The 14,747-nt window shown below is 37.7% G+C and overlaps 1 protein-coding gene across 2 annotated transcripts in view; it reads left to right on the forward strand.

Annotated features, from left to right (window-relative positions):
• GAS2 (growth arrest specific 2) overlaps nt 1-14,747 on the forward strand; it is a 73,842-nt gene that overhangs the window by 20,551 nt on the left and 38,544 nt on the right. For both annotated transcript variants that reach the window (XM_058026311.1, XM_058026312.1), the window contains exon 4: nt 9,674-9,815. In XM_058026311.1, the coding sequence (XP_057882294.1) occupies nt 9,674-9,815 (142 nt within the window). The remainder of the gene's footprint in view (nt 1-9,673; nt 9,816-14,747) is intronic.

Here is a 14,747-nt window from a genome sequence, read left to right on the forward strand (position 1 = left end):
CTTTTTATGCATGAAGGAAATAATGGAGTTGCTTTTTATGAGTGATTGCATAGGTTAGGATGCTTGAGTGTGGAAAAAGGGGCATGTGATGGAGCTGGCAAAATCAGGAATGGTGTGGTAAATGGTCAGTTTCTATACAAAAACTATGGGACATGAATGAAGCTGGTGGAAGCCAAACAAAAAAAAAGGGAGACCTTGTTTACATACAAATTGGAAAATGCTGTCAAGGTGTCACCATGATATTTTCTGAAAAATCCCTTCGCCAGGATTTTTTCTCCTGGGAAGCTGAGAAGCCTCAGAGAGGAATGAAAACAATAATTATCTGATTGCTGCTCCTGTGTTTGCTGCTTTGGAATGTGGCTTGGGCATTGTTTACCAACAGGTGAATGTTTGACTGGTTCCATGTGAATTGTTTTTAATTAATGACCAATCATGGTCCAGCTGTGTCAGACTCTGAGTCTGTCATGAGTTTTTGTTATTCTTTTCTAGACTTCTGATGTATCCTTTCTTTAGTATAGTTTTAGTGTAGCATTCATTAATATAATATCATAAAATAATAAATCAGCCTTCTGAGAACATGGAGTCAAAATTCTCATCTCTCATCTCATCCTGGGAACCCTCACAAACACCACATCAAGGAGTGTTTAAATTGAATAACTTTAAAAGTGTTTCTTGCAGATATTGTAGGATTTGTCTGCAGTAGGTCCCATGCACAAACCTTCTGTGCCTCAGCAAATACTCCTACAACTAAAGTTTATGCCTGCAGGAGGATTGCATGGCACAACAGAGTGGTGTTGCCCATTAGACTGTGAAAGCAGATTTCTGAACAATTCCAGGATATTATGTGTTTGCTTGGCATGTTCCAGGTGAATACATTGAACTGCTTAGAAAGGTTTTAAATGCACTTCAGGCCATGCACTGTGTTGGAAGCAGAGCTACACAATCCTGAGGCAGCACCAAGACATCATGTGTCTCTGGATTGTTCCTCTCATTGATATTCGTCCTTGGGAAGTGGTTTGAAGGGAACAAGCTGGTTTGGTCCCTGGTTTGCTCTTTTCAGTGATTTTCCTGCACACCTCTCTCTCTGCTCTTGTTGAGCATTGCAGAAATAACAAGAATTTGCATCACAAGCTAATTATCAGGGAAAAAGCAGGGCAGATTTAAGTATTTAACTACTTGGTAGTCCAGCTTTGGAAAACATAATGATTCAGAATGCAAATCAGGTCATGAGAACCAAATTTTGATTTCTAATAATATAATTTAACAAGGGAACACCAAGTCTTTTTCCAGAGATTTTTAATTAACATTGACTTTGTATGGAATGCTAACACTTAAACACTTCATAAAATTTATGTAAAACCTGGATGTTTTTATAACATTTTTGCCATTACTTCAATTCATGTATCAAAGATAGGGATGGCATATTTTCTGAGAGAAATTTATAAAAAGCCATTTTTAGATTTGCTGGATTTTGCCTCTTATATGAAATGTATTGTTATGTTCCTATTACTTGTTTTGTAAAGTATTTAAAGCAAACTATAGACATCATTGTAGCAGATCTTTCTATTTGGATTTTTATTTAGACTACTAGGAATAGTCTGGAACAGAAATGTTACAGACTTGCGTGGAAATTACCTTATAACTTGAGAAAACAGCATAATTTAGACCAACTGTCTTCAATTTATGGTGCAGTTCTTAGGTCTAAGTTAGTGGTAGCAGTTCTCTGGGAATAATGAATAAGGAAGAACTACAGAATTTGATGCAATTACCGGTAGTGACTCCTGAACCAAGATAAGCCAAAATTCCTGAAGCAGTACAAATGGTGAACATAAGTAATGACTGCAATGCAGAAGAAGAAAACAAATTCCTTTTGAGGCGTAGAGATCAATTTATAGCTCCCATAATTGTGTTTGTTTATTTAAATAAATATTCAAATTTGTGTTTCTTTATGTAAATCAGCCCCAAAGGCTTCAAGTAAAGCTTTGCTCTTAACTTGAGGCTGATTTAAGGCTGATTTAGAAATTTTGTTGTATAGATAAACACTCCACAATGTTTTTCAAATGATGGAAGTTTTTAAGTTCCACACCTGTTTAGAATTCCCTGGGCTGTAGCAGTTTCCTTGTGGTTTTTAATTGGAAAACTTACAGAAATTCAGATTCTTTATTGTAAAGACACAGATGCATTTTTTTCTCAAAAATTACCATCGGGGCTTTGGACCATCAGATTTACCTGCAGTGAGGTTCATGCTAAGTTCTTCCTGAAGGTTTTCAGCATCTGCATCAAAATTTCATCTTTGTTAAACATCTGAAAATTCAGAAAGCAAACAGATAAAGCATCTCAAAAAAATTCTGTATTTCTTTGGACTGTCTAGATATTTCAGTCTTCCTTGACACTTGTCTCATGGGAGGTAATGCACTATTTGGAGCTAACCTTAGAGAAAAGGGCTGGAAAACCCTCACCTTGCTTGCACTTCAGAATGTCACCAAATGTGAGATTGCTCACTGGGAGAAAACCAGGTGGAAGAGGAAGAGGAGGCATAATGATAAAACAGCTGTATGTCCACCATTATCAAGGAATTTGAATAGCTTCTTACATTGGTTATTTAGACTGACAGTGAAAGGCTATTCACTATAATTCCATGGATCAAAGTACTATGTTATTTGACCACACTGTCAGTGAAATTATGCAAACCTTTTTCAATAAGAAATTTTACAACCTGTAATGTGTTTTGATGAACTTCAACCATTTAGTAAGAATTTTTTTAAGCATTTTTCTTAGCTTGGGTTCTTTTGGAATAATTAAGGGGTAAAGTGATTTTGAAATTGCTATTACTAAAATTAGTTGCTTCTGCCAAAATTTAGTGGTTTTTATGCTTTATTTTGAGAGAATCATGTCCCCTTTAGGAATGTGGTATTTGATAAAACATAATTTGGTAATACATAAATATGTCCCATGAAAATCCACATGATTTACAGATTTCACCATTTATATATCATGGAAATACTTTCACATCTCATGGAATAATTGGTGCTTATTGGCATGTTCCTTCACAAGTCATGCTGTGTGACAGTGCCACAAAGAAATGCAATTCTTCTGTAAATTGCAATCCTCCAATTTAATTGTAATAAAATGAAGGAAAGTAAGAAACTAGGATTCTTTTTGTCTTCTTCAACTAACTCTTTGCTAATTCAGCTCCGAGGTTATGATGGGTAAAGCTCAGGATCATCTACCAAGGATAGGGTGTTATTGCCCTCTGAAGGAGCAACTGTGAGAATTGCCACATTGTGTTCTAATCAAATGTTATTGAAGAAGCCCATTATGAAGAGCCAGTCTTAAAAATCCCCAGCTAAATGTTAATTCTGAAACCCAGAGATGTGAGGAAAAACCAGACCACTTATTGAATGTGAATGAACTACTGAACCCCTGTTTTCATGGATACTGTAGGAAGGTCTTTGCCATGGCTTACACTAGTGTCTCTCTCTTATTGTCTCTGTTTATAAAATCTTAATACACTTAAAAAATTAATTCAAGTCTCTCTCTTCAATGCTATCTAATTTTAGTCACTCTATTTAATGCTACGATAGCATTAGAAAAAAACAAACCACCATTGATTTTTGCATTTGGCCTTCTAGCATTTTCAGAGAGTAGCAATAATGGCTTTTAATTTTTGGTTCATACATGCCTGAAGTTTGCAAATTACTTCTTCAGGCTTTTGGAAGAGTGTTGATAAAAGTGAACTTGTCAGTAGGCATGGATGTGTTACAGATGTAGATGTCTAGAAGTTTTAAAAGACAATTTATTGACCTCCCCTATTGTATTTGTGGGTTGCCCCATGGCAGGGAGAAATGATGGGTCTGACTCCATGTCTTCAGAAGGCTAATTTCTTATTTTATATTATGTTATATTAAAGAATACTATACTATACTAAAGAAAACAGAAGGGATACAGACAGAACGTTAAAAAGATAACAATAAAAACTCGTGACTCTCTCTCCAGAGTCCCAACACAGCTTGGCCCCAATTGGCCGATGAGTGAACACAACTCACAGCAGAATCCAATGAAACAATCTCCAAACACATTCTGCATGAGCAAAACACAGGAGAAGCAAATGAGATAGGAATTGTTTTCCTTTTCTCTGAGGCTTCTCAGCTTCCCAGGAGAAACTCCTGGATGAAGGGATTTTTTCAGAGAATGTGGATGCTGTACTCCCCAAGTCTTTGGAACATAGTGACCCAGTCCCACCCTGAGTTACACAGATGGAGTGGGAAGGAGCTGACACCTGTTGAGGTGGGTTCTCTGTTGTGATGCTCCATGAGCTGTGCTCTGCAGTGCAGACTCCTGGCTGTGATCTCTGTGTGTTCCCCTGGCTGAGCAGCCCCTGAGAGCCTTCCAGCTCTGACAGACACTGGGATTTTGCCTCCATGTGTTGAAATGCACATATCCTTAGGCTACATTTAAATTACTGAGTAGTCAAATAATGAAATGTGCTGTGGCTGGTGAATGAAGCTTCTGCCTTGCTGCTTCCTGACATGATTTACTTCTGGATATCACAGTGCATTGTCTGTGGATTGAATACTCTCTCGTATTCCTTGGATTTCTGGCACACTGCTAGTAGTAGAAGCTGCATTGTTTCTGTGAAACTAGTTTTTCACTACTATTAACACTACCTTTTTTGAATAACCAATCTTCTGCTGTATGATGAGTAAGCTGTGTCTTGGACAGAGAATTTAGAAGAAAAAAGACAAGAAAAAATGCTTTGAAAATTATATTGTTAAATTAATTTTATTTTCCATATATGCTTAAGAAGCTAATGCTAATGCCACATAGAAGAATGTGTTCTACTTTGACATCTAATAACGTGGTTAAAGCATTAATTTAGTCCTGCGGTTATTTGAATGTTGTAGTCTGTATATTTCTATAAAGCCTTGATGATGTTAATTACTTTTTATGACATATTGTAATTATGTTAGGGATTCCAAAGTGTTCACAAATGTTTTCTTAGACTCTAGAAAGTTGATAATGAGTGATTTTTGGCTTTTGATGATCTCTGTGGTTATTATATAGGGTAATAATCAGCACTTGATCTGTAAAGTTGAAATCCAATTTCCTATTCCATTAAAATGACATGATATGACAATGTAAAGACTGTGTTTCACTGAAGGACAATGTTTTGCTTCTTGTTAAGTGAATTGCTTAGGGGTGCTTGCTTTGTTGTATGTTCAGTGTTATTTTTCATCAGTCTAGGAGTTGTTCTTAGTTCTGTGTCTGTGGAAAAGTTTGGCTTTTTTTTTGTCTCCTAAGCCTTCAGAACTTCCTTGTTGAGTTTTCGTATTCTAAATTTGCCCTGGGGTATAAAATCTCTTGCAGCTTTAGGAGGGCTGAGGGGATTATATTTCTTTTCTTAGTTTTTTTTTTTTTTCCCCCAGTGGGAAATGCTTAATTTTAAATTCTATGTATACATTTCCATATTGTGTTTTACATGTGCATTTAGCACATTCTTTTGACCATTGGTCCAGTTGTTTAAGAACACTTGAGCAAAATGAGGAAAGAATTGAAGGAGGAAAAGGATTGGTACTGGCCACAGAGCTAAGTGAAAAGGCAGATGGTAGAAAGTTTTGAAATAGATGCATGTTCTACCTAGCTGATATAATCACAGTTCAGTAGGAATTTATGCTCACATAACACTAAATGGCCTAGCAAGACAGCACAGCAGTTAGGTGCTGCATAGCCTAATTTCCCCCCAAACCCCCATTTTGGTTAATGTAGGTCACCAGGAGATAAAAGCAAATTTTTCCTGTGAGTACCTAGTAACTGTAACCCTCTTTCATAGCAGACAAATGGCTCATAATTTTCTTTTTATTCAAGTATAAGTGATAGTTCAAAATGTCCTGAAATCATCTTTTCAAAGAGGGAAATATTATGAACAATCTTCAAAATATGGGTCAAGTCTGTCAGCCATAAAAAAATGGGGATTTTAGCAAGTGTTGGTGAACTCGTTTTGAGAAAGCAGTACAAAAAAATCCATTTTTCCATGTGATTTCAGAGCATCCATGTAAGAGAGTCCCTTTTGGATTAGAAGTGAACCTGACAGCATTTTTCCAGGATTGCATCATCTGTTTCACTCGCACTTTCACATCCTGTATTAAACCACATGCGTGCACGTCAACAAGACAAGATTGTAAAAGGAGTGTGACTGGGGAATTGTTTTCCTGATACTTGATAGGAGTAATTGCAGCCACTGCTGCTTCAAAGCAACTGTGGTCATACTATACTATGTCAACAAAAGTCAGTTTTGCCATGTGGAAACCTAATTATTTCAGAATGATCTGTTAGAAAGCACTTTTGAAATAGTCAGGCCGTTTATACAACTCAGTGAAAAATATTTGTGCATGAAACCTTTCTTGAATAAAAGCTTTCATGTGCTATAGTTTGAGCAGTACAGTGACAGTTTTGGAAATATTAAAAAAGTAGACTTTTCTTTAAGAGGTGGTAGGAAAATTTAGTAGGTGATTAGAAAATATGAGTATTTCCCTTTAATTTGTGTGATAAACCTGGTAGGGCTATTACTGAATAGAAAAGTGGGTGGGGTTTTTGCTGTTCTCTTCAGCAAGACCCTAATACTCTGGGAAATGGGATGAAACTTTTATATATTTCAGTGAAATCATGCCATGCCAGTATTGCTGTGTAGTATTTGCTCCAGAAAATGACTCAAAGCTTTTGTGGTCTTTTATGTAGCTGTTGTTCACAACAATATCTTGTTTTTATATGTGGTTGGTTGTCACTTCTGAGCTGTTCAGGACATCTGTTAATCAAACATTTTTTTCTGTCACTATGAAATTAAGAATATCTCAAATTTGCTTAGTTAAGTGTGATATTCTGTACCTAGACTCCTACTATTTGCTGTAAGTAGCTCTTACTACCAGAAATGTGCTTTTGTGAAGGAATGCTGTGAGTTCCATGAATGTCTAAGCCTCATAGTGAAGCTAGGTTAAATGATGTGTTTAAAAGTCTTAGTTGTCAAGGCATAGAATTGTAATTTACGTGTATGAAATTTCAGGTGATTACTGACACCCAAACCATCTGTTCTGAATTGCTCTTCTTGAGAGAAATTCTACGTTCAGCCACTGCAATATACATCAATCAAAAGATACCAAACATTTAGAACCAGATTTATCAATGTGTTGTTAGTACTGAGGAGCAGCAGTGACCCAAGGATCTCTAGGGGGTTTCTGCATTCCTGTCAGGAATTTAATGCCTTCCCAATGGCTCCTGGGGAGGGAGGCAGTGCAGGTTCTCCTGGCTGTCTCCTCACTCCTTCTCCTGGCTTTCTCCTCACTCCTGGCTTTCTCCTCACTCCTTCTCCTGGCTGTCTCCTCACTCTCTCTCCTGGCTATCTCCTCACTCCTGGCTGTCTCCCCACTCCTGCCTGCTCTGCTCCTGCTGAGGGCTCTGTGCCACAGCAGCTCCTGCTCTCCAGGACCATGCTGCAGGCTCAGGGCCAAGGAGAGCAGATGGACTGTGCCCACACTGAGCCTGAATCCCCACTGGATGCCAGATGGCAGCCACCAGTCACACACACAAGAATTTCTTTGTTGTATTGTTTAGTTTGGGTTTTTTTGTTGTTGTTTTGATTTTTTTGTTTTGGTTGTTGTTCAATAGTTCTAAGGTAATCTAAGTGGTTTATTACAGACTTCCAGAGCAGTGTTCAGTATCCTTAGCAGGGTTTCAAAGAATATAGGCTGTTTATTATGGTTGTCTCAGCACAATGCAGATAAAGGTACAGAACTGTCTAGAGCTGTGTGGAAGCAAACAAACCCAGTATGTCACTAGCTCTTCTGAGCTGTTCCTGGCATTAGAAACAGAAGTTTTTTTTCTAGGTGAAGACTCACTAGTTTCCTTCAAAGGCAAGCCTGAGAACATGGACACTGTGGAAAAATCCAGAGATGAGAACTGAGGAGGGAACTGAGAGGTGACATGATTTGACACTGCAGGTCTGCTCTTACAGATGAAGTACTATCCTTATCTCCTTTCCATTCTCTCTGAAGTTCCCATGCACAGCTCTGCAAGTGCCAGGAATACTGGAGCTGGCTTCTTGGCATCTTGTACCTGTCACAGTGCTGTTCATCCATAATAGATCATCCAGAATTTGTGCTTTTATTTTGATGTAAAAAATAAAAAATTACAAAGAGTAGTGTCAGGTATCATTTATTTGGTCCCCTTATGTTGCCTGTTAACTCAGTCGAATCAATATCCATGTATCACTTCAGATAATCTGGTCCAAGCGGAGATTATATGGGAAAAGAATTTCATTCTGTTTGATTTTCTTGTTGTTAAACCAATTTGGAGCTGCTGATAATTTGATTCAGTGAGAATGCGATCAAGTATGATGTATGTGCAGTGGATGTTTTATGTAACTGGATTGATGGAGGGCTGTGAAATGTCACCTCTTTGCACCTACTGACGAGATGGAGTTAATTATGAAGTACTGAGTGTTTCTGATTCCACTGAAGCACTATAAACCAGACATTAATTGTCAAGACTTGAGGGAATCAAAATACCTTTATAGCTGTGACCAGCCTCCCCTGGGACCCTGACCTGCCCTCTCTGCCCATGGCCCAGAACCTCCCTTTTGGCTCAACCCCTCTTCTTGCCAGAGCTGTGTTGTAAGCAGATCATCTCCAGCCTGCTTGCTGGCTTTCGTGACTGGGTCAGTGGAACCCAGCCTGGTTTCAGGGCTGGGTCAGTGGAACCCAGCCTGGTTTCATGGCTGGGTCAGTGGAACCCAGCCTGGTTTCAGGGCTGGGTCAGTGGAACCCAGCCTGGTTTCAGGGCTGGGTCAGTGGAACCCAGCCTGGTTTCATGGCTGGGTCAGTGGAACCCAGCCTGGTTTTAGGGCTGGGTCAGTGGAACCCAGCCTGGTTTCATGGCTGGGTCAGTGGAACCCAGCCTGGTTTTAGGGCTGGGTCAGTGGAACCCAGCCTGGTTTCATGGCTGGGTCAGTGGAACCCAGCCTGGTTTCAGGGCTGGGTCAGTAAATCTGTTTGGTGCAGATACTGATGCTGTATCAGTGGCATCCTTTCTGATACTGAAATCATGTGAATGGAACTGCTCTGGTGCAGTGAGGGCCTGTCTCTACAGACCTTGGCTTTGTACCTGCTGGATTTACAGCCCTGTGTTGTGCCCTGGGCACTGCTGGGTGCTGTTAGACAGGAGACAGTGACCTTTCTGAAGTGTTTGTAGTCTTTGGGCCTCAAGACCCATTCCTTCACACTATGATTACCTCCTAACATAGAACTGAAAGTAATTCACCCTTAACTGTGAGAAAGTTCAGCTCCTAGTTTAAAATCTGTCTTTATAATATATATTTTATTTTTTTTTAATTCAGTGAACTGGACCAGACACTAAATCCAAAGCCTGTAGTTACTAATATTCCTAAGAAGTAGCTAATGTTGGTTCAACTTCATTGTGTGGACTTTTGGAAAGACTTTTTGGTTGAGAACTTCATGCTGTTAAATTCACTTCTCATGCCTCTCTGCTTGGAATTCTTTAATGGCCAAGGAAATTAGTTGGTGGGAGTTACCCATCTATGTAAAATTTGCATAGTGATTCCATAATACTTAAGTGTTATGATAGCATGTATCATTTAGCTAAATAAAGAATTCCTGTTTTTCAGACCTTACCAGTTCGGAAAATTCCATGCAAAGCCAATGCTCCTTCAGGGTCTTTCTTTGCACGGGACAACACAGCAAATTTCTTATCCTGGTGCAGAGATGTAGGCGTGGATGATACCTGCCTGTTTGAGTCAGAAGGTTTGGGTAGGTATTTCTTTATTCTTTATGTAGTAGTTGGTAATTTAAAATAACTTTTCATTTGTGTTTAGCCTTGAAAGACAGAAAGGCTTTTAATAGGTCCTGACTCTAAATCTGACCTTTGTTTGAATGTGTTAATTCTGCTGCGTGTCTGTAGAGTGAACAAATGAAGTACACATCACATGCTGCTCATTTAAGTCAATTTTAAGAGGAACTTAAATGAGAGAAAACTCTTGCCATGTTTTCTTGCACACAAATGATTTTTCACCCCACACATACTTTTGTGAGCATGGAATGCTGTTCCTTAGTTCTGTGTATAAGATGGTGCTTTTCTGTTTTGGTAGAGCAGGATACAAGTGCATGTTCAGTTCTGTCTGCAGACATTTGGCTGGTTGTGGAGATTTAATGAATTGCACAGGAGGCGAGAAGATACAAAACTTTTCTGTTTCCCATGCTGACCATTTTCCCCAGCTGGCTCCCTTCTGCAGTTCTGGACAAAAATTATCCAGTACTACTGCTTCATGAAAAGAATTGTACTGCTCAGGAAATCACTGCTCTAATACTACATAGTCTTCATTGGTTTAACTCTTCCTCTTCAAAGGAAATCTTATGAATCTTGACTTCACAGCTTTTCAGCCAAATCTCATGAAATGAAGAAAGTCCAATGTTTGTTATCTGAAATCAGATAAAAGTGTAAAACAGTCATGGTGACAGATCAATTTCTCTGGAAGACAAATGAACACACTGTGCTGAAGCTTCTTTGTTCTGTTGCTCAAAAAGCCTTTGCCCTGTTGAAGCTCTTACATGTGTTGTGACTGATCTGATCCCATTCTTTCACAGCCTTGTTCCCTTTCTGTAGTCTAGCACAGATATTTCTGAGAGTTTTTCATTTGTCATTTCTTTTATCCTGGGAAGTTCTTTTAATTACATTATTTTATATGTCTGGGAGAAAATGCTTGGCAGAGGACAGGTTAGTATCTCAAAGGTGACAAATAGTAAGTTGAATATATGTATTGACTCTGTTTTGTTAATTAAATCATTAAGATGAAATTCTTACTTGATATGGTAAATCATGTGGGAGATGAACAATAATTGTAGTTTCAATGATTTGAAATGGTGAAGAAGTTTGACATTTACCTAGGACCAAGAAGCACCAGGAGATGCAGCCCTCCAATGCCTGAGGCAGGCAGAGGAACCTCTGGTTAATGAATACTTCAAGGTATTTGAAGTTTGTGTTGCTATGGCAAGCACAGCCATTTGCCATTGTTCCACAAATCTGTTGTGCATTTTTAAGAAACAAGATCTTGTTCAGAGATGTCATAGCTGGAATGCAAATATTTCCTGATAATTAATTTTTACACATACACAGTGTCTTGCCTGCCATAGTAAAACAGAGTGCCAGTCCACCTGCTGAGGTGTTTTCCAGGTGCTTTCCAGAGGACATCCTCTCTCAGAAAACAGAAGTGAAATACAACTGAGTGCACAAACCTGTGCTCTATTTTGCTTGATTATTGACTGATTTTCTTCACTGATTAAAAACTAGGTTCTGAGGTTTATTCCCTTATTGAATAATGTACTGCTAGAAAAGATTTATGTTGCTTGAAATAGGATTAGGCCTTGATAACAATTTTGACCCATTTTTCTGAACTTGAGAAGGAGGTGGTAATCATGCCTTTAAAGAAAAAAAAAGATAAAACCAGTAGCTATTATTCTCCTTCAGTTAATCCTTAACTCAAAGTTTTGCTTTTTTGAGATTTTCCTAATGCATTAGAAATAATGATAAATCTTAACAGTTGCCAATCTAAAGCTTTTATGTTCCTCTCTCTCCCACAAATCACTTCACCAATGCATAGGAAGCAAAAGTTCAGCAAAGGTAAGTAATATCAAAGGTTCTTTTCAAAGTAGTGAGAAATGTGTGTGAATGACATCTATCTTTGCACTGCCTCATTGAATTCTGCATTATTTTGCTATTAATTGTGGTGAAATTATGGTTACAGAGGTAACTGGTTTTGTATTTTTTTCTATTTCTCCTATACCTAATAAGCTCAGTAAACTGGTGTGTAAATTGATAGTGATAATCCAGCTTTTTTCTGTCTCTATTGGAGAACCTTATTGTATCAATTTTCTCAATTGAGTGGATTTTTATCCTCATTTTTTTACTCTTTTTCTGTGTGCTTTATGGTATGCAAATACTGTGTTATTTAATTAAAGGCACATAGTAATATTTTCATCATGCTACTGTATCATGCAAAACATTCCTGAGGTTTTTTTCTGGCAAATATGTATTCTAGAATTACAAGAGTGATTTTGAAGATCTAGTGCACTGAAATACTTGAATGATGGATTTATGGCACTGACTTAAAAAAATTAAGTACCAAATGTGTTAGAGATCGGCAAAAGGAACGAAGAAATTGTTAATTGCTATTAATTCTCATTACTTAAAAATTCTATATGTCAATGTTATAAATTCTGAAGAAGTCTCTGAAATCATGCAAGTATAACTGCACACAAATGCAGCCATCACTCCTGACTTTTTAGCACTGAGGCTGGAGTGGCACAAAGGCATTTCTCACTGGGGTGGAGCTGTCTCAGACAGAGACCAGAGCAGACAGGGGCAGTCCCAATGAGCCTGCAGGTAAGTGATGTTAGTGGGAATCTTGAGTGTTCCTAGAGGCTGATCTGCTAAGGGTTAATTGCAGGGCTGATCCACACAAGCAGCTGAGCAGACCTATTGGTGTCATTTTACTCCTCTCCTTCACTTGTGGGCTAATTTAACAATTTATGTAATTATTTAAAGTTAAGCACATTTTCAAATGCTTTGTTCGATTTGGGCTATTCAGCTGAGCTAAACAAGGAAACAAGATTGAAGTCTTCAAAATAAATAGAAGGAAAAGTAAATAGAATGAAAAGCAGAGGTGCTTGATATGCTAGTAGATATGGTTATGCTGTCTAATCACTAGTTACTTTAAATATCATTGGAAGAGAACAGTAGAAAGCTCAAAAGTTTGAAGACTTGTACTGCTAATTTGTTAGTAATCTATAATATGATGTAGTTTGTCTTGCTGAACGTTATCATGCTTTAACATAGGTTAAAATGCAAACAAATTGGAAACAGTTTCCTGTTAAGATTTGTAACACAGCCAGAGCTGACTGGTAGCAATTTATCCCTAAGTGCAGAGACATGGCAGGAAAGTCTCCAAGTTAATGCCTTTGCAAAAAAAAGGCAGCTGGGGTAGCTGATGTATGAGCTGCAACTCACACATGAGCATCTGTAAAAATTATAGCAACACAGTAGGTAGGGATAATAAAAATAAATAAATTTTAAAAATTGCTAAAAATAGCAGCACAGTGTGTAGGGATAATAAAAATAAATAAATTTCGAAAATTTGTAAAAATAGTAACACAGTACGTAGGAATAATAAAAATAAATATTTTTTTAAAAATTGCTAAAAATAGCAACCCTGTATGTAGGGATAATAAAAATAAATAAATTTTAAAAATTGCTAAAAATAGCAACAGTGTACACAGGGATAATCTGGAGTGCTGCAAAATAGAGGGACACCATGTGTGCTCCCTGCACTCATTGCCATATTTAGCATGCGTGTCATATTTTTTACTTTTAAAGTTAGTGTATTTAAAGGAGAAGGAATTAGCTTTGTTGATACCAGAAATTATGATCCAAAATCCAAATTTTGATCATCTGTGCAAATCTTGAGCTACAGTGTCGTTGAATGGTCTTCTTAGATGTATCAGACTATGTGGGACTCTGAATATGATGTGCTGACTCTCTCATGCAGTGTAAGGATATTAATACTGCCTTTAATTCCTCTGTTCCCATAAATACTCTTTGTAAATTCCTCTGTAGGGAATAGCTCAGCTCCTGTAGGCTTTAGGGCAGCAGATCCCCACAGCTCTGGTAATTTTCTTTATGGAAGCATACTAGGTGGAGATATTGGTAATTTTGCTCATGCCTGAAGAGTATAATACTCAAAGAAAACTCCTCTTGGACAAATAAGAATGGTAAGGTTTTCTATGATTGCTTTAAGTTCTGAACTCTTTGTGGTAATGGAGTGTTGTTGGATGATTGTAGGATTTGGAACCAGTGAATATTCTGCATCTCTTCCATGATAAAGAATACCCAGCAAGAAAAGGGTTTGCCACTGAGTGTGCCAGCATGCTGATGTGTCATCTGTTTTGGGGGGTGTTGGATGCTGTTGATGTTAATGTTTTGTGCTTGTATATTCTATGCATATGTACACACAGGATGTGACATGGACTTCTTTTGATGCAACTGATTGGTTTGAGCTTCATGGACAGGTTTCCTTAATAAATGTATTTAGTATTTTAGTGGAAATAGTAAACTGAAGCACAAACACCTCTGATCTCTCTTCTAACATTGATGCTTTAAAGATTATTTTTAAAAATACTCAAATATTGCTAGCTTAAAATTATTTTGTACATGAGGAAGATTATTTTTTAAATTATTAATGTAATTTATCTGATTTCAAGATGGAAGTTTTTTCTGTTCTTTTATACTGAAACATCTACATATTGGAACATATGTTAAAATTTACTTGAAGTTGCATCAGAATAAGATTTTGTCCCATCTTTCACAACTCTTTACTAAACTACTCGCAATAATACTGAATTTGTCTCATTTTGAGGACTATAGGAGCATCCTAGACTCTTTGTTGTTACCACTGGATTTGCATGTTAAACTAATGAATTTCAGTAAATCATTAGTGTTCAGATGATCTGTATATCCCTTCTACATTAATTCTTTACTGTCCTTAGCTCTAGTGTGTTTGACACCTGAATTGTTTTGAGATTTCCATGAGTGATTGAGCTGAAAGGGGCAGGGAGTGTAGGGGAAGCACAAGTGTGTCAGAGCATAACTCTGATGCAGAAGCAAGGGTTAGTTTGTTATAATTTAACAGT

The sequence above is a fragment of the Melospiza georgiana genome, chromosome 6 (assembly GCF_028018845.1).
Source record: "Melospiza georgiana isolate bMelGeo1 chromosome 6, bMelGeo1.pri, whole genome shotgun sequence".
NCBI classification, from domain to species: domain Eukaryota; kingdom Metazoa; phylum Chordata; class Aves; order Passeriformes; family Passerellidae; genus Melospiza; species Melospiza georgiana.